General features: G+C 52.6%; 2 protein-coding genes across 2 annotated transcripts; one reads left to right on the forward strand and one right to left on the reverse strand.

The window, feature by feature from the left end:
- Positions 1-203: 203 nt before the first annotated feature.
- LOC114214566 (apoptosis-associated speck-like protein containing a CARD) lies at positions 204-1,770 on the reverse strand. Its single transcript, XM_028110317.2, has 3 exons — positions 1,429-1,770; positions 1,115-1,168; positions 204-567 (listed from the first exon to the last, which is right to left on the reverse strand). Exons 1-3 carry the CDS (start codon positions 1,700-1,702, stop codon positions 311-313), a joined length of 585 nt encoding a protein of 194 aa, XP_027966118.2. The 5' UTR covers positions 1,703-1,770; the 3' UTR covers positions 204-310.
- Positions 1,771-12,891: 11,121 nt separating this feature from the next.
- TRIM72 (tripartite motif containing 72) lies at positions 12,892-19,702 on the forward strand. Its single transcript, XM_028110154.2, has 6 exons — positions 12,892-13,330; positions 16,273-16,368; positions 16,455-16,685; positions 17,143-17,165; positions 18,061-18,179; positions 19,083-19,702. The coding sequence occupies exons 1-6, from the start codon at positions 12,941-12,943 to the stop codon at positions 19,655-19,657; spliced, it is 1,434 nt and encodes a 477-aa protein (XP_027965955.1). The 5' UTR covers positions 12,892-12,940; the 3' UTR covers positions 19,658-19,702.
- Positions 19,703-22,043: the final 2,341 nt, after the last annotated feature.

Consider the following 22,043-nt stretch of genomic DNA (forward strand, 5'->3'; position numbering starts at 1 on the left):
AACCATGGGTAGCACTGGAGGAGTTACCGAATGGTAAATGAGGGGATATTCCACGGTGACTCTGAGGCAGAAAGGATAAAGCGGGGAGCCTGCTGCCCTAGGACCAGGCAGTAAAGTAGAGCTTTACTTGGCCTCTGTGGCATTTACATCTGTAGCTTAGCTCTGCATGTGCTTCCAGGCTGGAAGTAGGAAAAACACACAAGTACAAGTTGGCTTTTCATATATTGTGTATAAAAAGAGATTCAGATTTGGGGTTAGTTGGCTGGAACTGCCAGGGACTCTATTTGGGGCTGCTGTTGGGGAAGACACCTCAACTTTTCTCCAGGTCGACCACCAGGTAGGGGTGGGTGTTCTTCAGGGCCTGAAGGAGCAGATCTTTGCAGGTCTTGTCCCAGGCTGGAGCAAAGCTGAGGAGCTTCCTCATCTTCATTGGGTTGGTGGACTCTGCCCGCACTGCCCCGTACTGCTCCTCTGACAGGACCTTCCCGTACAGGGCGTCCAGCACCCCATCCACGTCTGTGACACGCGTGATGAGGGCTGCCCGGTGCTGGTCCACAAAGTGCAATCCTGCGGGCAGAATGGAGGCGAGCAGCTGAGCCAGTTCCCAGGGTGGATACTGGGGTCTGTTCCAGCTGAGCTCTGCTTTCTTCAGAAATTGCTCTGTAACCCTAAGGGGTGGGGCTCAAGGTGGGCAGCCCACCCACACTACAGATAAGGTGGAATGAGTGTAACTTTGTTTCTCTCTCCCTCCCACCAGCCCTGTACCCCCCAACCAGGTGTGGCCCAAGGGGTACATCTGTGGGTGGGAAGGGTAGGCCCAAGCTTGCTCCCTTTGTTCCTGGCTCCGGGGGACAGCTCCAGGCTGTGCAGGGGTGTTGTGGGGTGTGGCTGAGAGGTTGGCAGTGAAGGCCTCGCTTGGCTTGGCCGCCATCTTTTAAGAAGCCTGGATCTCAGCAGGTGCCCCTCAAATAGGTGTGGCCCAAGTGGTGTGTGGGTGGGTAGGAAGGGTAGGCCCAATCTTGCTTTCCCGGAGCTGCTGGGTGTGGGACACAGCTCCAGGCTGTGCTGGGGTGTGCTGGGGTGTGGCAGGAGAGGTGGGGAGTGAAGTCCTCACCTGGCTTGATTGCAGTCTGGTGATCCTGGATCCCACCAGGCCCTGGAGTGGGACCTATAAGGAAATCAGTCAGGTGGTCCCCTTCCCTTCCATTATCATAGCTCCAGTCTCTCTGGGGTCAGGGGCCCCTTGGTCCGGAAGCCAAGTTCAGGGCGAAGCACAGGAAACCCTTCCCAGCGGGAGGACCTTTTGTAATTTTTAGAGGGTAGGAGGAACTGAAAGCAAAAGAGCCCAAGGGGCAAACGTTGGGGTGGGGGCTGGTGTGGTGAGGGGTTAGAGGAGGCCCTTGCAGAGCGTGGAGGGGGTGTGCTCACCTTTGCGCGTCATCTCCTGCAGCTGCTCCGCTGTCTCTTGCATGCCAATCTCACGCAGCACGACCGCGGTGAGCTCTGTGCTGTACTCTTCCAGATAGAAAGAGACGAGCTTGTCTGTGAGGTCCATGGCGTCCATGGACATCAGTGTCCCCCGAGGGATGCGCCCATAGCCTTCACGCAGCGGCACTGAAAGTAGCTTCAGCTTGAACTTCTTGAACTCGTCTGCAGTCAGGTTCTCCAGCGCGTCCAGGATGGCGTCGCGAGTGCGCCCCATGGCTCTGGGGTCCTCTGCCGCTGTTGCTCACCCGGGATGTCTGCAGACCAGGAAGTCTGCTCCAGGGCGGGACCTGGAACTCCCCGCCTTCGCCCGATTCCCGCCTTCGCCCCGGCCCATTGCCTGGTGGCATAGGGCGCCCCAACCATTCCATTGGTTCCCACCCACCAAGGTCTCCAGACTCACTAGCCTGGCCATCAGGGGGCGCCGGGATTGCGTCCTCCAGCTGATGTGTGAGGTGGGACCTGGGAGATGGCAGAGGGGCTCATGGGGTAGTGCCTCCATCTCCAGGCTTGCAGTAACTAGCACAGACCAGAACCTGGTTTATTGAAAGTGTAAAGGTTTAGAATCTTGAAATTCTAGAACACTAAAATGTCCACATATCCCTGAATCTTAGCATCCACTCTCACAATGTCATAGAATCTTAGAATCCTAACAACCAGAACCATGTAGCTTACCAAATTTCACACACAGAGAAGAAAAGATGTAAAAAAAGGGTAGAGGGGCACCTGGGTGGCTAAGTTGGTTAAGGGTCTGCCTTCAGCTCAGGTCATGTTCCCAGGGTCCTGGGATCGAGCCCTGCATCAGTCTCCCTGCTCAGCAAGGAATCTGCTTATCCCTCTCCCTCCACCCCTCACTCCTGCTCATGCTCTCTCTCAAAACCTTAAAAAAAAAGTGTACTTTCTCTGTGCCTCAGTTAACTTATCTGTAAAATGGGATCATAATACTCATGCACTTAGTAAATATTCCAGCGTAACATGGGCTACCTGATGGCCTCTGAAACCTTGCCAGACACTTCTGTGACAGCCAGGATTTGGTCCCAGGAGCTGAATTTCTGGGGAATTGTTGATGAGACACTTGTAATGAATGGTTGAGAAACTTCTTGATGGAGGGAAAGTCATGGGTGCAGAGTCACCCTGGGCCCAGTGGGCTTGACCTAGAAGAGCAAGTGAAAGGTGGCATGAGTAGTCATTGGAGCCCAAGCTGTGCCCAGAATCCTTAACTTGCCTTTAACATGTCTGGGAAGGGCCTGCTGGTCTGGCCCCCGTGGACCTCACCAGCCTTGTCTTGTGCCACACCCTGTTCTCCATCTGTCTCTGAGTTTCAACCACATGGCCTCTCAGTTCCTCAAATGTGCCACACTCCCTTGCTTCTCCAAGCCTTTTTTTTTTTTTTTTTAGTTTTGCTTTTTAAAGATTTTATTTCAGAGAGAGAGAGAGCATGAGTGGGGGACAGGCAAAAGGAGAAGCAGACTCCCTGCTGAGCAGGAAGCCTGATATGGGATTCGATCCCAAGACCCTGGGGTCATGACCCCAGCCGAAGGTAGATGCTTAACCGACTGAGCCACGCAGGTGCCCCTCTCTAAGCCTTTCAACGTGTTCCCTTGATCTGGAAATTTCTTCCCTCACTTTTTGCCTGGTAAATTCTTGAAACTTTAGGTTTCCAGTTAAATGTCACTTCCTCTGGCCAACCAGGTTTAGAATCCCTCCCAGACTAGTTCATAACACCTGCTCTCATAGCAATTGTGACTGAATTGTGACTATATGGATTTGTTTAGCATCAGTCTTCCCTGCCGGTCTGTAAGTCATGCCTGTCCAGATCGTTGTTGCATCCACAGCATCCAGAACAGCGCTTGGCCTATGGTGGTGGTTCAAGAAATCTTTGTGGAACCAGTAATGAATGAAGGGGCCTTGTGGGAAATGAATCATGAGCAACTCTTAACTATAGAGAACAAACAGGGTTGATGGAGGGAGATGGGTATTAAGGAGGGCATGTGTTATGATGAGCACTGGGCATTATATGTAAATGATGAACCACTGAACTCTACTCCTGAAACCAATATTGAACTATATGCAACTAACTAGAATCTAAATTAAAAAAAAAACAATGAAGGCACCTTGTGGTTCAACGGAGGATACCAGAGGCAGCTGCCAGGAGCTGGAAGACTGGGCTTGAAGCTGTCCAGTGTCTAGTTTGAATCTGGGCTCTCCTTCCTGGGTGGTTATTGGGAATCCTTCATTTTTCCATTTCAGCTGGGTTGTAACAATCACCATTCCTTTTACTGATGTGATCCTGACATACACATTTATTTATTCATTTATTGAACATCCATCACCCAGCTGTGAGCTCGGTGAAGGCAGGGACCTTGTGTGTCTTGTTCATTGTTGAATCCCCAGCATCAAGACAGTGCTTGATCCCTAGGAGGTGCTCAGTGAAGATTTGCTAAATGAAGGAATAAATGAGGCCGTGTCGCCTGCAGCATGTTGTATTCAAGAGCTTCCAGCAAGGGTAGTGGCGGGGCTCACTCCCCATCCTTGTGCATGTTGCCTCATGTGGTCTAGGTATATTATGTGTCAACGGCCTCACCATGGGTGACACTTGTGGTCCAATAACTAGTGTTCCTTGGCTTATGGCTGTTTATTATTGTGCCTTTTCACTGGTCTTTATCCTTTTACAATCTCTGATTCATTTTGTACACTGTGGCCAAAAGGCTACATCTTCCTAGCCCACACATTGATCTTACCCCTTCCTGCTCAGAAACCTGTGACTCTCCAGTGCCCTCAGAATCAAGTCCAAGCTCCTTGGCTTGGTCTTCAAGATTCTTGCCAACCTCCTCAGCTACACCTTCGACCCTGTTGGCCTCTGGACTTCTCTCCACAAGTGGCACCTGTTCTTTGCTTGGCCTCTTTAAAGTCCCTTCTGGTTGCCTTGATGAGTTACTGCTTGTCCCAACATCCATCAGGAGTCACTTTTTCGAAGAAATAATAAAAATTTGAGCGCCCTCTTTAGGCTGTGATCTTTTACATGCATTATTTCGAAGCCTGACAACAATCCCTGTGGGACAGGGTCTAGTAGCCTTATTTTACCAATGAGAAGACTGAGGCTCAGAGAGGTTGAGGGACTTGTCGAAGGTCATATAGCTGAGGGGATCATATGGCTTGTCTGTCTGGATTCTGAATTTGTCTTCTGTCTACTCTTCCCTGTTGACTTTTCTGTCCTCTGTGCAAAATGAATTATTCCTTTACACGCCTGCAGGATGCCTTTACGATGCTTTTATCATACAGTGTGTCTGTTCACTCTGTTTTCCCACCAGACTGAGAGCTCCTTGAGGACCCTCTGTGATCCACAGCACCCACCACAGGGCTTGGCATAACTCCAGCCATTATAAGCCTTTATGGAATGACAAAAGAATCCTAGAATCTAGAATAATAAAAACCTGCTCTTTTCACATTGGTAGAATCTTACATGCTTTAAAAAAAAAAAGATTTTAGGGGAGGCTGGGGGGCCAGTCGTTGGGAGTCTGCCTTCGGCTCGGGTCATGATCCCAGGGTCCTGGGATTGAGCCCCACATCGGACTCCTTGCTCTGCGGGAAGTCTGCTTCTCCCTCTCCCATTCCCCCTGCTTGTGTTCCCTCTCTTGCTGTGTCTCTCTGTCAAATAAATACATAAAATCTTTTTTTTAAGATTTTATTTATTTATTCATGAGAGACAGAGGGGGAGAGAGAGAGAGAGAAGCAAGAGGGAGAAGCAGGCTCCCAAGGAGCAGGGAGCCTGATGCGGGACTCGATCCCAGGACCCTGGGATCATGACCTGAGCCGAAGGCAGACGCTTAACAATCTGAGCCACCCAGGTGCCCTAAATACATAAAATCTTAAAAAAAAAAAAAGATTTTATTTATTTATTTTAGAGGGAGAGAGTGAGTGTGCATGAGCAGGGGTGAGGGGAGGAGCAGAGGGAGAGACAGGGGTAAGAATCTCAAGCAGACTCAAGCCCATGTGGTGCTCCATCCATGATCCTGAGATCATGAGCTGAGCCGAAACCAAGAGTTAGATGCTTAACCAACTGAGCCACCCAGGTGCCCCAGTACTTTGGGTTTTTGAGTCATGGAATTTTAAAAATGATTGCCTGACTCAACCCCCACATAGAGCAGGGACCCCCTAACCACATGGCCATATTTCTGTATCTCTTGAACCCTTGTTTGGATGGGATGGCCTTGGCTTTAAGTAAACTCAATGTAATGTATTTCAATGGAACTCGTGGGACTGTGGGAAATTGTGCCTGGGGGAATGTGTGTCATCACTAGGAGGAGAAGGTGGGCTTCTCCTTACAGCTGGCTTCCTGGGGGCAATGGGGCTGAAGATGTGTGACATGGCACAAGGGTCATGTGCCCTTCCCTTGTTCCTGCATGTCACCACCCAAGACCCTTTTGGGCCCAGCTTGTCCCTGGCATCCAACCCCAGTCACATTTCTGCTCACACATATTCAGACTGGGACACGGAAGATCCAGGCTGTGATTTTCATCCGACATCTCAGAGCACGTGCTGGCCCTGTGGTGTGATGTCATAGGGAGGCAAGGGACAAGGGACGGGAGAATAGCTATTCTTTTCATGGAACTGGAAGCCTCACCAGCCGGTGGTTTTAGGATTCACCTCAGTTAGAAGAAGTGACACTTTTTGGAGGGTGGATGTGCTCTATGAGCATATTGTAGACTCTGAACTCAGAAGGGAACATAGGTTTTGGAGAATCTATTTTATTCTATTTTTTAAAAATTAATTTTTTAGAGAGAGAGAGCATGTGAGTGAGGTGGGGAGAGGGACAGAAAGAGGGAGAGAGAGAGTTTTTTTGTTTGTTTTGTTTTAAAGATTTTATTTATTTGACAGAGAGAGACAGAGCGAGAGAGGGAACACAAGCAGGGGGAGTGGGAGAGGGAGAAGCAGGCTTCCCGCCGAGCAGGGAGCCCGATGCGGGGCTCGATGCGGGGCTCGATCCCAGGACCCTGGGATCATGACCTGAGCTGAAGGCAGATGCTTAATGACTGAGCCAGCTAGGCGCCCCTGGAGAGAAAGAATCTTAAGCAGGCTCCATGCCCATCGTGGAGCCTACACGGGGCTCGATTTCACCATCCTGAGATCATGGCCTGAGCCAAAATCAAGAGTCAGAGGCTTAATGGACTGAGCCACCCAGGTGCCCCTATTTTATTCTAAATAGATGTATTAAGGATCTACTAGACGCCCACCCACATGATCAGTGCTGGTGGGAGACAGTAATAGTAGTAATAATAGCTTCCATTCTTTAGAATTTACTGTGTTCTAGGCTCTGTGCTAAGCAGTTAACATGCATAATCTCATTTAAACCTCCCGACATCCCTGTGAGTGTGTGTATTTATCTCACCTTACAGAGGAGAAAACTGAGATTTTCAGAAATTACTCTGGAAGCCAACAATGGTAGTAAATGAAGAAACACAGATTGAACCATCTGACCCCCAGGCCCAAATTCCAACCACCATCCTAAATGTCCTACTTTCCTTAAAAATTGACAAATGGCTTGAAGCGGTTATGTATATGGAAATTTATGCCTCCTCCAGACTGTCCACAAACATCTTAGGAAGGTAGATGTTAAGAGAGTAGTAATGTTAACACTAACCTCCTCCTCTTTGCAGAGAGCTCTAGAACTTGCATTCAGAAGATTGTGGAATAGTGGGAAAAGCAGGAGATGAGTGGTGTCAGACCCACTCAGATTCGATTCCCAGATCCTCTTAGCTGTGTGATGTAGGGAGGTCACAGCCCCTCCCTGCGGTCTGCATTCTGTAACATGAATGTGCTCACCGCATCAGCCTGTAGGGAATCAGGACCCCAAAAAGGGCAATGACTTGGCCAAAGTCCCCAGGGATGTAGAGGCAGAGTCTACTTGTTCTTGGACACTGCCAGGGTGATTTCCATCTCGGGAGGTGGGGAATAGGAGGTTTGGGCAGCTCTCCGGGAAGCCATGATAATCCCTTCTCCCTCAACACCTCCTTTTCTGGGGGGAGTGCTCAGAGCTGCGAACTTTGATCCCTGGCAAGGAAAGAAACTTCAGGTCTTACCTCAGGCCCACCTTTGCCCCTGGACTAGAACCAGGGATCTTGGTGGTGGTAAGATGCCTCCTGGGTGTGATTCTCCCCACCCAACCAAAGTAACCCTTGATCACTGGAACCAGATTGCTGCTTCTGCAGCCAAGACCATAGATTGTCAGAACATTGGGCAAGCCACTTAATCTCATTCCTCATGGCCCCCTTGTAAAACAGGAACAATGGTGGGTTGTTACAAGGTTATAAATGAGGTTATGAGGTTATAAATGGATTAAGAATGGTGAAATGCTTGGAACAGGCCTGGCATATTGTAGGTGATTTTGTCATTGTTAAAGTTTCTGAGCCTTAGCTTCCCAGTCTCTGAAGTAGGGATGATGTTATTGACTTTACAGGGTTATAGGGATGATTCCTTGGAATACTTAGTAATAATAATTGTAATAATATCAATAGCCAACATTTATTGAACATTTCCTATGGGCTTGGCATTGTTCTAAGAATTTTGTATGAATTAGCTTGTTGAATCCTCATAACAATCCAAGAATCTGTTTTTTTTTTTTTTAAGATTTATTTATTTATTTGAGAGAGTGCGTGAGTGAGTGAGCGGGGGTGGGGGTTTGTGAAGGGGCAGAAGGAGATGGAGAATCTTCAGCAGACTCCTCCCTGAGAGCACAGCCCGATGCGGGGCTTGGTTTCATGACCCCGAGATCATGACCTGAGCTGAAACCAAGAGTTGAACGCTCAACCAACTGAGCCACCAAGGTGCCCCAATCCAAGAGTCTTTTTTTTTTTCTTTTTAATATTTTATTGATTTATTTGACAGAGAGAGAGAGCACAAGCAGGGGGAGTGGCAGGCAGAGGGAGAAGGAGAATCAGGCTCCCCGCTGAGCAAGGACCTCAATGCGGGACCCTGGGATCATGACCTGAGCTGAAGGCAAACCCTTAACCAACTGAGCCACCCAGGCGCCCCCCAATCTAAGAGTCTTAATAAAAATCCTTACATGATTCCCATTTTACAAATAAGAAAATCAGGTTAAGTGACTTGCCCAAAGTCACAGGAGGAAAGAGCAGAGTCAAGATTTGAGCCTGGTGGTGGCAGTCACTGCCTCCTAAGCCCCTGGGTGCCAACACACTGTCCCTGGTGTTTATTTAGTATAATGTCTAGTTTCATCCTCATAACAACCCGACAGGGATGGTATTGTTATCCTACTTATCTTCATGTTGTAGCGGAAGATGCTGGAGTCCAGAGAGGTAGGTGATCTTCCTGGTGGTACCCAACACAAGTTTGTGACATCAGCATTCAGGTCCTTCCTGGTGGTACCCAACACGAGTTTGTGACATCAGCATTCAGGTCCTGCTTTTGCTCTGGCCCTGACTGGAGGATTTCTGCCTTCTTTCTGCATTTATCCCATACAAGGAGCTCTCACCTTCCATGGCATTTATGACTTCAGCCACTGGGAAGCTCTCCCTTAGGACAAGCCAGAATCTGCTCCTTCTGAGCTCTGGCTGCAGGGACTTCACAGAGCTCCATCGTATCGTAGGGTTAGCATCACAGGTCCTTACTTTCTCCTCCAGATATGTTCCCTCCAACCTGCTGTAGACAATCAATGTCCCTCCCATGGGTCAGAGGTCAGATCTGGCCCACCCACAGAGAGAGATTGAATTGACTGTCACCTCCTTGTCCTGAGCACCCACTCTTATTGACCAAAATCTTCAGCCTCAGCCTGGCAGTAATGGAAACTCCAGGTGAGATTGACATTCAGGATGATGACTTTTTGAGTGGAAGTAAAGTGGTTTGTGGTTTCAGAGACCAGCTCCAGATATGCTCTCATCCTCACACCCTCCTGTTTGGGGAAATCCAACTTCCCTGGGTTTCTCAGGGTTCTGGTAAAAAGCCTTAGTAGCTTCCTGAGACTTTTCTTTCCTTTTTTTTTTTTTTAAAGATTTTATTTATTTATTTGACAGAGAGAGACACAGTGAGAGAGGGAACACAAGTAGGGGGAGTGGGGGAGAGAGAGACGCAGGCCTCCCGCCGAGCAGGGAGCCCGATGTGGGGCTTGATCCCAGGACCCTGGGATCATGACCTGAGCCGAAGGCAGACGCTTAACGACTGAGCCACCCAGGCGCCCCTTCCTGAGACTTCAATGCTGTAGTCATTTGTGTAGTCAATTGCTCTGATCCAAAAGAATAATAAAACTTATCTCTTCCTGAGAGGCCTAAATGATGATAGCCTGTACAAGGTTCCTAGGTTAAGCCCAAAGGTGCCAGGAAGCCTGGGGCAGCTTCCTAAGTGGGCCAGGATGCAACATGGAAGAGCTTCAAGTGTTTTAGAAGAAATGAGCCGCAGAACTTGGAGACAAGTCCAAAGGCTTGTAATATTTAGGGTTTACTTATTTTTTTGAGATGCAACTCATTGTTTATCTGGATATTGCTTTGGGATTTAACAAACTATTAAAAGGAATGGGAGGGGGTGGGAGGGATGGGGTGGCTGGGTGATGGACACGGGGAGGGTATGAGTTGTGAGCGCTGTGAATTGTGTAAGACTGATGAATCACAGACCTGTACCCCTGAAACAAATAATACATTATATGTTAACAACAACAACAACAACAAAAAACCAAACCAAACCAAACCAAGACAAAACGAAAAGCAAGCATGGGTTGGGAGGGAGGGTTGGAGAAGGTACCAGGAAAAAAAAAAAAAAGAATGGGAGTTTCAGTTCATAAATATAACTTTTTTATATAAATACAAGAATACTCTGCTTAAAATAACTGAGTTCTTCCACCACCCCAAATTCTGCATTTTCCTAGGATTTTGATCAAGCACATGAGAGCAAATCTATATTTAATCAACAAGGCTTAATAAGACAATCTTTAATATTAATCTAAGATCATGGAGATTATAGAGCTGTGCTGTCCCATTTGATAGCTACTATAAACAGGTGGCTCTTGAGCACTTGAAATGAGGTGTCTGAAATGAGATGTGCCCTCAGTGTAATATACACATCTGATTTCAAAGACTTAGTATGAAAAGAGGAATGTAAAATATTTCGTTAATAATTTAAGTAAGCTCTACGCCCAGCATGGGGCTTGAATTCATGACCCCGAGATCAGGAGTTGCATGGTCTACCGACTGAGCCAGTCAGATGCCCCACATTAATAATTTTCCTATTGGTTACATGTCAAATGATAATATTTTGGCTCCACTTGGTTAAATAAAATATATTTGTGAAATTAAAAAAAAATAATAAAACCAAAGACTTGAGCTGAAATGTGTAGGGAGCTATCTGGCTCCTGGGGAGATTTATTTACTTGCCGAAGAGTTGGAGTAAGAAGATCTTTAAGCGGGGGAGAGGGGCAGTTGCTTTCTCCTCCTTAATAATCAGGGAAAGGAATTCTTCCTTGTTGCTCCTATCTAGGGTGTCTGGCTACTGTCATGGGCCAGTTAACTTGGCTCTCATCCCATCATCCTAGGGCACAGGGAGCCAGACATTTACTATTTCCTGGGAGAGATTTAGTAAGTCTGTCTCTGATCCAGAACACCTCATGTGCACATCTGGGATAAAATTAATAAAAATGAACATTAAAAACTCAAGAGAGAGGCTAAAAGAGAGTCCAAAGGGGGAGATAAAACTGAAACATAAGCAGAAACTCAGATTAAGACCGGACAAATCCAGGGAAAGGCTGAGAGAAAGTGTGGCTGAGAGGCCAAAAGAGAAAGGTCCGGTGAATCTGTGTGTTTATTCATTCACTGAGTATTTATTGAGCACCTGCAGTGCGCACACGCTTTATTCTAAATTGGAGACAAGCAGGGTACAAAATTTATATTCTGGTAGGAGGAATCGGTCGAAAAAACCAGTAAGTAAAATTTTGCTTGTCAGATGGTAATAAATGTTACAGGGAAAAACAGAGCGGCGGGAGGGAGATATGAGATTTAAAATCGGGGAGTTAGGCAAAGCCTCACTGAGAGTAGGATGGAAACCATGTCCGAGAGAGTGTTCCAGGCCGAGGGGCCAGCAAGCCCAAAGGCCAAGGCTGGAGTGAGCAGGTGGGGAAGGTAGAGAGGAGAATGAGATCAGCTTCAGCAGGTCCTTGTAGGCCACAGTGAGGACTTTGGTTTTCATTCTGAATGCAATTTAAACTGAGTTTTGAAGGCTAAGCATGTAAAAGCCCAAAGCTCTCGGGACAGAATCAACTTCTGGGCTGCAGGCTGTGGATTCAGTTCCTTCATTTATCCAACTGTCCCTCTATCAATCATTTCCCAAGCACTTAGGGAGGCCCACTCTGCCCCAGGGCCTGTGCTGGGCACTGGAGAGACCGGCAGGGAAAAGACCTTCCCCTCACCTCTGGAGGAAGAAGATCTTTCAGGGTAGTCTGAGGTCCTGTCCTCCTGCAGATGGAGCTCATACGGTCACTGTGATCTCGGAGAGCTATAAACTTGGGGAATTAAGTGGGTGACAAACTGGAGAGGGGCCACAGGCAGGGACGGGGGAGGCTGGAGAGTGTGGAATGGGGGGGTGGGGGGGAAAGGAGAGACTCCTCCCAAACGTGTTTCTGTCTTTTCTGTGGTATGAGAGGCCCCATCTCCCTGCTTTTGTAATTTCTGGCTCCAGGCTGAGCCAGGGAGGGGCCAGTGGATGGACCGGGACAGGTGGCCTTGACATGTGATGCTTGTCCGCTGACCACTCCGTCCTCACTTTTAGAACGGTTTCCAGAAGTGATGGAATGGGGTGGGCAGGACAACTAAAAATAGTCCTGGGGCCAGGACTCAGTCTGGGAGGGTCTGTCTGCGATTCACTGCGTGTCCACACCAGCGGTGTTCTCTCCCAGCTGTGCCTGTGGGTCCCCTGTCCTTGCTCTGAGCTTGCTGCTTGCCCTTTGCCTGTCTCCAGACACAACTCTGACACCCACCTAAGGTTAGGCCTGACCTTGAGTGGGCCTCCTGGGAGTCTCTTTTCGCCCAAGATCTCCGTCCAGACCTGTGAGTCCTGTGGGTCTTGTGGGCCTGGAGATATGGGGGAGGGGAGGCCTGGGGCTCCCGGAGAGGTAGGAGGGTAGGCGGTGGGGGCTCTGCGGAATTTGGGGCAGGGGCTGAGGCCTGGGCCTAAGACCGGGGAAGGACGGCAACCTGGACTCCTGTTTAGGGCCTGGGCTTGAGACAAGGTCCCTGTTCGTGGCTATTTTGGGGGCTGGGGCTGAGAAATGCAACTGAGACTGCTTTTGGGCTCAAAACCGAGTCCCCCCTTCCCCGTTGGCCAGAACCAGAGGCCTTTTCTGTACGAGACGTGAGGTCTTTATAGGCTGGGGAATCCTCCCTGTCTGGGTCTGGGGCCGGGCCTGGTTCGCGGCTCCGCTGAGCCTCCCTGACTGAGCCCTCCTCTACTCAGGTCCGTCATGTCGGCTGCGCCGGGCCTCCTGCACCAGGAGCTGTCCTGCCCGCTCTGCCTGCAGCTGTTCGACGCGCCCGTGACGGCCGAGTGCGGCCACAGCTTCTGCCGCGCCTGCCTGAGCCGTGTGGCTGGGGAGCCGGCGGCGGACGGCACGGTGCCCTGCCCGAGCTGCCAGGCACTCACGCGGCCGCAGGCGCTCAGCACCAACCTGCAGCTGGCGCGCCTGGTGGAGGGCCTGGCGCAGGTGCCGCAGGGCCACTGCGAGGAGCACCTCGACCCGCTCAGCATCTACTGCGAGCAGGACCGAGCGCTCGTGTGCGGCGTCTGCGCCTCGCTCGGTTCGCACCGCGGCCACCGCCTGTTGCCCGCCGCCGAAGCCCATGCGCGCCTCAAGGTGCGGGGATCGGGTGGCCTTCGGCGGCGGGGGGACCGGGGTGGGACGGGGTTGTTGGCTGGAGCGGGGTCTGGCCGATCTGGAGGTCGCCGCATTGACCTGGATTCTGAGCTTCAGGGCCGGGGGCACCTGGAGTGGCGGGAGACGCGGGGCGGGGGCGAGGCCGCTAGGGAATGGGGGCTGACGAGCGGCAGGCGGAGCCGGGCGGAGAAGGGAGCCTGGAAGAGGCACTCAGGGGCGGGCCCTGGGGAACGGTTGCGGCCCCAACCTAGATTTCCCGGGCTTAGCGGCTGGAGCGCGCCCAGAGATGCAGGGGCCGCCGCCACACCGCGGACTTGGCTGAGCAGGGAGGAGAGCAAGTGTCCGCGGCCCGCGAGCGCCGCCCCTTCCGCGGGCGTAGGCGGGGCAGCTAAGACTAGCCGGGCGGGTCTTGGGGGCGGGTCTTGGGGGCGGGCGGCCGGGGGCGGCGTTGGCAGAGGCCGCGGGCCTGCTTCGCAGAGGCCCACGTTCTCCCCCGAGCTGCAGAACTTGTGCGGGCCCGAGGGTCACTACATCCCGCGGGGAGGGCAAAGGCAGGCCTGGGAAACCCACCTCTGTGCGCAGGCCCAGGTTGGCACCGAGACCTAAATCCGGGCTGTTTTTCTCCATGGAGCTGGAAGTCTCGAACGCTTGCTTACAGAGCCCACACACAGTTGTGCGCACCCCAGGGTTTGCCATTCCCACGGGTGCCCAGAAAAGATACCCAGACATTAGCAAATAGACACACACACACACACACACACACACACACACACACACACACTGGCTCGTCCGTGTCAGACGTGTGGCAAATCACACGCATGTAGCGACAGGAGAGTATGTGTCTACACAGGCCCAGGAAGTTCTGCCATGAAGCATTTGTTGGGCTGTAGAAGAATAAACGACAGGTGCGGGAGCGGGACGAGGCGGGTTCTGGAGGCAGGGAGCGGTCCTTAGCCCCGGCAGGGAAGCTGCCATCGTCTTCTTGCAAATGATGAGCGGGGTGGGCTTCTGCGGGTTATCTTTGCCCCCAAACATCAGCGTTGCACTGCACTTCTGCTTGGCCCCCAGACTTCTAAAGAGACTAGACCACCGTCCTCAGGCGGGTATTCGAGGCCCCCAGACTCCCCGAGGGACCCAGCCTCACCGTCCCTCCCCCTCCTGCCTCGCCCAGTTCTGCCCAGTGCCGACTGGTGGTCTTCTAGACCAGCGCAGGAGCTTCTTCCCGGGAGCCTTCCCAACCCAGGCTTACCTTTGCTGGTAACCCCAGAACTCCCAATGTGGGCCGAAGAGCGAGATCTGCCAAGAGGGAAGAGAGTCCCCGACATGCAACAGAGCACCGGGGGACCCAGGAGCCTCGAGGGAACAGATGGGGCGGAATACATTCTGCCCGGATCCACATCAGCCCCGCCCTAAGCCACAGAGAGGGCCTGGCAGGAATTCTGAAGAAGGAACCCAAGAAGGTTCTGACGGAGGAGGGAGACAGGAAGGCTGGGGCGCGCGGCTGGATACCTGGGTCCTTGGCGACGAAGAGGGGCTGTGTCCAGAGACCATGTGCCAGGACTCAAGAGTGGTTGAATGGGATCTGCCGGGAGTGGGGGACTGATGTGATCCCTTGAAACCGAGCTGCTTCCTCCTGCATGCCAATGTCCCGCAGCCTGACTGCCTTGGGCTCAGAGCCGAAGTGCTCACCGCAGAGGGCAACCAGCTTTGTGGGGCGTCTCGCTGCCGGAGCAGCCCCGCGGGATGCTCTGGAAGCCTCGGTGCAGCGGCTCCGCTTCCAGCTTCAGTTTGAACTTCTTGAACTCAGCCACGGTCAGGTTTTCCCCGTGCAACCAGGGTGGCGTCACGCATCTTCCTCATGGCTTAGCCCTGTCGCCACTGAGCCTCTGATGGCTCCATGCTAAGAGCCACCAGGTCTGCCCTGTCTTGCAGCAGGCTGGAGCATGACCTGGCGGCTGGCCACGGGGGCCATGGGCTGGCTAATCCTGGGGCTTCCGCTAAGACGGGGACTCATCCGCAGACAGAGCCTAGAGGGTCTCTCAGTTTCCCTTCAGCGGAGTGGGGAGGAGGCCACAGATCTGTCACAACCCCGGGTGAAGTGAGGAAGACTGCTCTCATTCTGCAAAAGAGGAAACTGAGGTTGGAAGCCATGGAGGAGGGACTGGGACCGTCTGGTTGCAGGGCCATACACTTTCCCGGCAAAAAGTGACTTTGGCAGGGGCTCTTAAGAGTTTCCCTACACCTGCCTTTCAGGACTCACAAATTGGCAGGCCTAGGGTAGGATTCTGCCCACAAATCTGTTTGGTAGACACAGCAGATATATATATATATATATTTTAAAGTAAGCTTTACCCTCAGCGTGGGGCTGGAGCTCCCCACCAGGAGATCAAGAGTCATGCTGTACCGACTGAACCAGCCAAGTGCCCCAACACAGCAGACATTTTTATTAAATTGCCTGCCCCCACAGCCCTTGGGGGGGGGCAGGAAGGCAGATTGGGGTGTTTTGTTATTGCTCTGCTTTTAAGGATGGGGTAAAGCCCAGGGAAAGGAGGAGGTTGCATTTCTTCTTCATACTTCCTACACTCACTCCAGGAGGCCTGCTGTGTCAGCGCTGTATCCCTCTGTTTGTCACCCTCACAAAGACCTGTGCTAAGGGTGCTAACGGCCGAGGGTGTGGGGTCAGGGAAAGGAGGCCAGGGAGGATTTCCCTAAGTAGGCAGTGGGAGGGTAAGGCGTTCTTGACATCAGGACCCGTGCCCGCGAGGGCCTAGAGATCTGCACACGAGTTCGGGGAATGGTGAGATGCCCACCTGACTGGAGGAGGAGCCGGCATTGAGGCTGAGCCAGAAAGGGCAGGTTTAGGGCAGCACATGGAGGGCGGGGGCCGCCCCTTCACTTCTTTATGCTTCACCCCCTCTCAGACACAACTGCCGCAGCAGAAGCTGCAGCTGCAGGAGGCGTGCATGCGCAAGGAGAAGAGTGTGGCTGTGCTGGAACATCAGCTGATGGAGGTGGAGGTGAGGGGCTCAGCACAGCAGGGCCAGGGGACTGGGCATCGGCCTGGGGCTCCCAGCCCATTGCTTTTGCCTGTTTGCTCCCCCAGGAGACGGTGCGTCAGTTTCGGGGGGCTGTCGGGGAGCAGCTGGGCAAGATGCGGGTGTTCCTGGCGGCACTGGAGGGCTCCTTGGACAGGGAGGCGGAACGAGTGCGGGCTGAGGCAGGGGTCGCCTTGCGGCGGGAGCTGGGAAGCCTGAACTCTTACCTGGAGCAGCTACGGCAGATGGAGAAGGTCCTGGAGGACGTGGCTGACAAGCCCCAGACTGAGTTCCTAATGGTGAGCACTGGATGACCTTCCCTCTCTGCTTCTCAGCCAGGGTTTGGGGCCTAGAGACCTCGTCCCATTGTCAGACATGGACTTGGAGGTCCAGAGAGGACGAAGCCAGGTCACACATCGGGGGAGGGGGGCAGGACTGCTGTTATGGTTGTTTAGGTTGGACACTGCACATGGACACTGAATTTAAGTCGGCACCATTCATATAGACACTGTAGGTTTGTATGTTTATTTGGACAATCTTCTACCCAGTGGAATTGGTCTCTTGAGGAAAGGGAGTACGTTTTTATAGCTCACACAGAGGTAAAGGGCTAGGGTTGGCTTTAAATTTTGGGTTTCTTTTGGCTTTCCTGATTCTTCCTGACCCCATACTTAGCATTCCCGGTGGTCCATCCATCCTCAGAAGTCCTCAGCGTCTCCCCTGCCTGCCTCACCTCCATCTCTTTATCTCTCTTTCCAGAAATACTGCCTGGTGACCAGCAGGTGAGATCAACTTGGCTCTGCCCCTTTTCCCAACTTGCCCTAGTCTTCAGGGACACTGGCTGGCTCACCCTCTAATCACAGCAAGCCTGTACACCCCATTCCGTCCACCGCCATCTTCCTGCATTTGTGTTGAGTACAGAAATGACCCTGACCCTGACCTGGTCTTTCTCCTCAGGGACCTCCCAGACTGGCGCTGGGGATGGACGTGGGCGGGGACACAGGTGTCCGTAGGGGCTCAGTGCTGCCGGGGCGGGAAGGGGGTGGCCGGGGCAGGCTTCGCAGAGGGGGCGCTGGAGGAATGCCAGGAGTGGGGAGGTGAAGAGCTGGGGGAAGAGGCAGGCCAAGACTGGTAAGAGGGAGAGAAGGTGAAGCCACTGTGGTAGGTGAGGGCAAACTGAAAGCCGGAGGAGCTTGGCCCTTATACCAACAGAAGATTCTTCTTAAAAAAAAAAAAATTGTTTTTTGTGGGGGTGCCTGGCTGGCTCAGTCAGTGGAGCCTGCGACTCCTGATCTTGGGGTGGTGAGTTTGAGCCCCATGTTGGGTGTAGAGATCACTTAAGTACGTAAACAAACAAAAAACTTGTGGTAAAATATATATGATGTAAACTTTGCCATTTTAACCATTTTTTTGACGTGTACATTTTAAGTTCAGTGGCATTAAGTACATTCATGTTGTGCCACCATCCAGCACCATCTCCCTCCAGAACTTCTGCATCCTTCTAAACAGAAACTCTCACAGAGTTTTAAGCCCAGGTGTGATGCAGGAGAGATCCTGGAACTCCACCACAGCCCCTGTCCTCCTCTCTTTGGGGTAACGCCTCAGGCCCTGCCCCTGCTCCATGCCTCCTCCAGGAAGTCCCTCCACACACAGCTGCCCCCACCTCCCCACCCCCAGGCTACAGAAGATCCTGGCAGAATCACCGCCGCCTGCCCGTCTGGATATCCAGCTGCCTGTCATCTCAGATGACTTCAAATTCCAGGTGTGGAGGAAGATGTTCCGGGCTCTGATGCCAGGTACTGGGGAGGGGCTGTCTCCGGGTTTGTGTTTGTAACTGTGCGGTTGAGGGGAGGTCCTGGCTACGCAAGAGAGGCCTCTCAGTCCCAGCTGGGAGGTCATCGAAGAAGGTGCCTGTTGCCCCTTTACCTCTGGGGTTTGCCTTGCACCCTTGTAACCTGTGCTCAGAGAAGGCCCTTTGGGGGCATGGGGTTTACGGGTGGGGGACTGATGTGAGGAGGACCCTGCTTACCGTTGGCAAGCCCTGTGTGATCCTGGGTCAGTTCCTGCCCCCTCTGGATGGCGGAGATGATCATGGCTGCCAGTTGGAGGCTGAGGATGTGCAGCACAGACACCCTGGGGATGGGCCTAGGCCAGACATTGACTCTGGTGGCCTGTGGCTGGGGAGGCCCCTAAGGGTTCTGCCTCCTCTCCCTGAGAGCTAGGTCACAGTGGGGTGCTGTCGGTTACAGAACTCCAGGACACTCACCCATGGCTGGAATAGCCCTGACCGCCTTGTGGGAGGAGATTCTGTTTTATCCACGGCAAGACTAAGTAAGGCCCAGAGACAGGCTCAAGACTGACTGAAGTCACACAGCTGGGTGAGGTGGGGGCCGGCCTAGGACCCGGCTTCTTGACTGTCTCCTGCTTTGGGACCTGGACCTCAGCTACTGACTTACATGCCTTGTATCCCCCGGGGTCCTCCCTGCCTTGGAAGGAGGCAGTTACGGCGGCCTTTTCCAGCCAAGCGGACTGAAGCTCGGACAGGTCCAGTCTTTGGCCCAAGCCAGGAAGCAGAGAGGGTCTCACCTCCCAAAGATGTTGGGGGGATTAGAGCAGACCCGCTGGCCCCTAAGTTGGTTGGGAGAAGCTTGCGGGAGGGAGGCAGACACGCAGGGGCCTGACCACTCTCCCCTTCGCAGTTATGAAGGACCTGACCTTTGACTCGAGCACGGCCCATCCGAGCCTGGTGCTGTCTCCCTCCGGCCGCCGCGTGGAGTGCTCGGACCAGAAGGCGCCGCCGGCCGGAGAGGACCCGTGCCAGTTCGACAAGGCTGTGGCGGTGGTGGCGCACCAGCTGCTGTCCGACGGCGAGCATTACTGGGAGGTGGAGGTGGGCGATAAGCCGCGCTGGGGCCTCGGCGTGATCTCCGCCCAGGCCAGCCGCCGCGGCCGCCTGCACGCCGTGCCCTCGCAAGGCCTCTGGCTGATCGGGCTGCGAGACGGCAAGATCCTGGAGGCGCACGTCGAAGCCAAGGAGCCGCGCGCACTGCGCACCCCGGAAAGGCGGCCGTGGCGCATTGGGATCTACCTAAGCTTCGGCGACGGAGTCCTCTCCTTTTATGATGCCAGCGACGCCGACGCCCTCGAGCTGCTCTTTGCCTTCCACGAGCGCCTTCCCGGGCCCGTGTACCCCTTCTTCGACGTGTGCTGGCACGACAAGGGCAAAAACGCTCAGCCGCTGCTGCTCGTGGGAGCTGATGGCGAGGAGGCCTGAGCTGACCACTGGGTTGGGGAGGGGTGCAGGGTACTGCAGGCCTGGAAGGAGACGGGGCACGCAGGGGTTGTCAGGACTGAAGGCAGGGCCACGGCGGGGGTGGGGGGCAAGGGGGGGTGGGGGGCCGGAGACTCTAAGAGTTCTGAGAAGTTGGAAGTTTTAGGGGTTGGAATGGCTGTGGGGAAGGGAGATCTAAAGTCAGTAAGGAAATCCCAGTTTGGGAACCAGGAAGCCCAAAGTTTCCAGGAAGAAATTGAAGTTGAGGGAAGGCATGAAAAGGGTCAGGTGTCTGGTGGAGGGGGGGTGGCGGGGGGGGGGGTCTGAAGAACTCTGTAGAACAAGTAGCTCCTTCAGCCTCATGTTCCCCTCCTTCTTGGTGGCCTTGGGGCAGGGGGTCCAGACCCACCATACAGAAAGGTCTTTCCCTTCATGGTTCTCCAAATTGGGCGTGCATCAAAACCACTTTTTCGAAGCATGTAACAGTGACTTGTTAAAGCAGAGTGCTGAGCTTCTGGTTCACTAGGTCTGGGGGCAGGCCAAAATTTTGCTTTTCTAACAAGTTCCCGGGGCTATGCTGTTGCTGCAGGTTATAAGTGGGATCACCTGGAGAATTCCGGACTTAGACACTGGTCTATTCAGGCAACTCTCCATTAAACAGAATCGGTTATTAGATAGCTATCAGCTCTCAGGAGTAGAAAACACAAACTGTATTCCTCTGGAGATCCAACAGTCATTGAAAAACTGCCAGAGCCCATGCTAAGTGAATAAACTGACCCCCCAACTATTTCCCTTTTGCCTCTGGAATATGTTTACTGAGTGTCTTGGACATTGAAGAAATCTCTCAAGTTGCCAAGCAAGAGAAAGAGCCTGATGCCAATCCCAGCCTGGGCCCTGCTGCTTGTAGAGAATAGAAGGCTCCCTCCACCCCACCCGTCCCCACTTCTCCTGGGTTGGCCCCTTGCTGCTTACTCACTGGTTCACACCTTCTTTGGTTTTAGCTCAATGGCCCATTTCTTGGGCTCTGGAGTTACCACTGAGGCCCAGAGTGAGAGTTCTTCCTTAGAGGGAAAGGCCTTTGGGGACTCAGGCAGGTGGGACTGCCCCTCCTTTCTTGAGAGAAGATGATGGTGTGGGGCCATTTGCTCTCTGTGTTGGGATCTTGCTGCTGGTGTGTGAAAGAGCCTGGGAACTCCTGGAAACAGGTGCCAATATGGGAATTTTCTTGGGGGATAGAGTGAAAGGAAAGTGTGGGTAGGGTAAGAGAGGCCTCAAGATCTGGCTGGGGGCATCCCACATTCCTGGCTATGTCTCCCAGAGGAATAGCTCTCAGACACCAAAGAGAGGATTAATTTGAGAAGCTGTTTCATGCTAGAGTAAAGTAAAAGTAAAAAGATTATTTGGTTGTAAAATTCAGCAGCATTAATAGAGACGATTATATTCAGACTCCTTCCCCATTAAATCTGTGCAAAGCGACAAGTGACCTATTGCTAGGCCTAGTAACCTCCTCTTTTCCACCTGGCTTTCAGTCTTGACCCATCTCATCTTTCCAAAATCACAAATGTGGTGGTAGGATCCAGTTGCTCAAAACTTTCAACAGCTCCGTGTTGCCTGCAGGAGAAAGCCCTAGATCTTTGGCTCAGCATTTGAGATACCCTGCTATTCTCCAGCCACATCTACACTCTGGCCCTACTGACCTCTTGGGCTCCCTGCACCAACACATCACATAACTGTCTGTTAGGAATGCTTTTTTGCCTCCCACTCATCCTACAGGAATTCCCCGAAACACCACTATTTTCTATCTTCTCCAGACACCAGCTCATCTTTACAAGGTGCATTCCAATGCCCTCCCCTGTCACGGGCTGGCAATGTCCAAGAGCCCAAAGCCCTTTCCTGAAGAATTAGGTGCTCTGAGAAACAGATGCCAAGACAGCATTAAACATGCAAGGGTTTTATGAGGGAAGATGCCCATGTGGGGGCAAATGGGGCTGTCAGATTATGATGCCAGTCTGACCCTGAGTGAAGGAGAGAGTGAGGGAAGGTTGGGTGAAAGTGTCGTTGATGGTTGTGGGGACTTCCCCACAGGTTGCCTGTGCAGGGAGCCTTGTGTGTCCCCAGTATGGGCCTGCCTTTGCATCCCTGCCATGTTTGCATCATTGCTGGGAGGTGGCTGCGGGAGCTGTGCTCGGCACAGATGCAGGGATGGGTTTCACAGCTCTTCAGCTTCTGCCCTCAGTCTTTGCTCCCCTTTGTTGGAGTTCTGTCAGGAAAATGTCTTTTCACAGCCACTGCAGGTTCTTTCTACATAAAGTTACCTTGGCTTGAGCTGTGTGCATGGGGGGAAATGACCCTGTGATCTTACCTATCTATGGCTGACTGAGTGAGAGAG

This window comes from Eumetopias jubatus, unplaced genomic scaffold, assembly GCF_037043125.1.
Source record: "Eumetopias jubatus isolate StellerSeaLion01/CBP00866 unplaced genomic scaffold, mEumJub1_p1.0 scaffold_12, whole genome shotgun sequence".
NCBI lineage: Eukaryota > Metazoa > Chordata > Mammalia > Carnivora > Otariidae > Eumetopias > Eumetopias jubatus.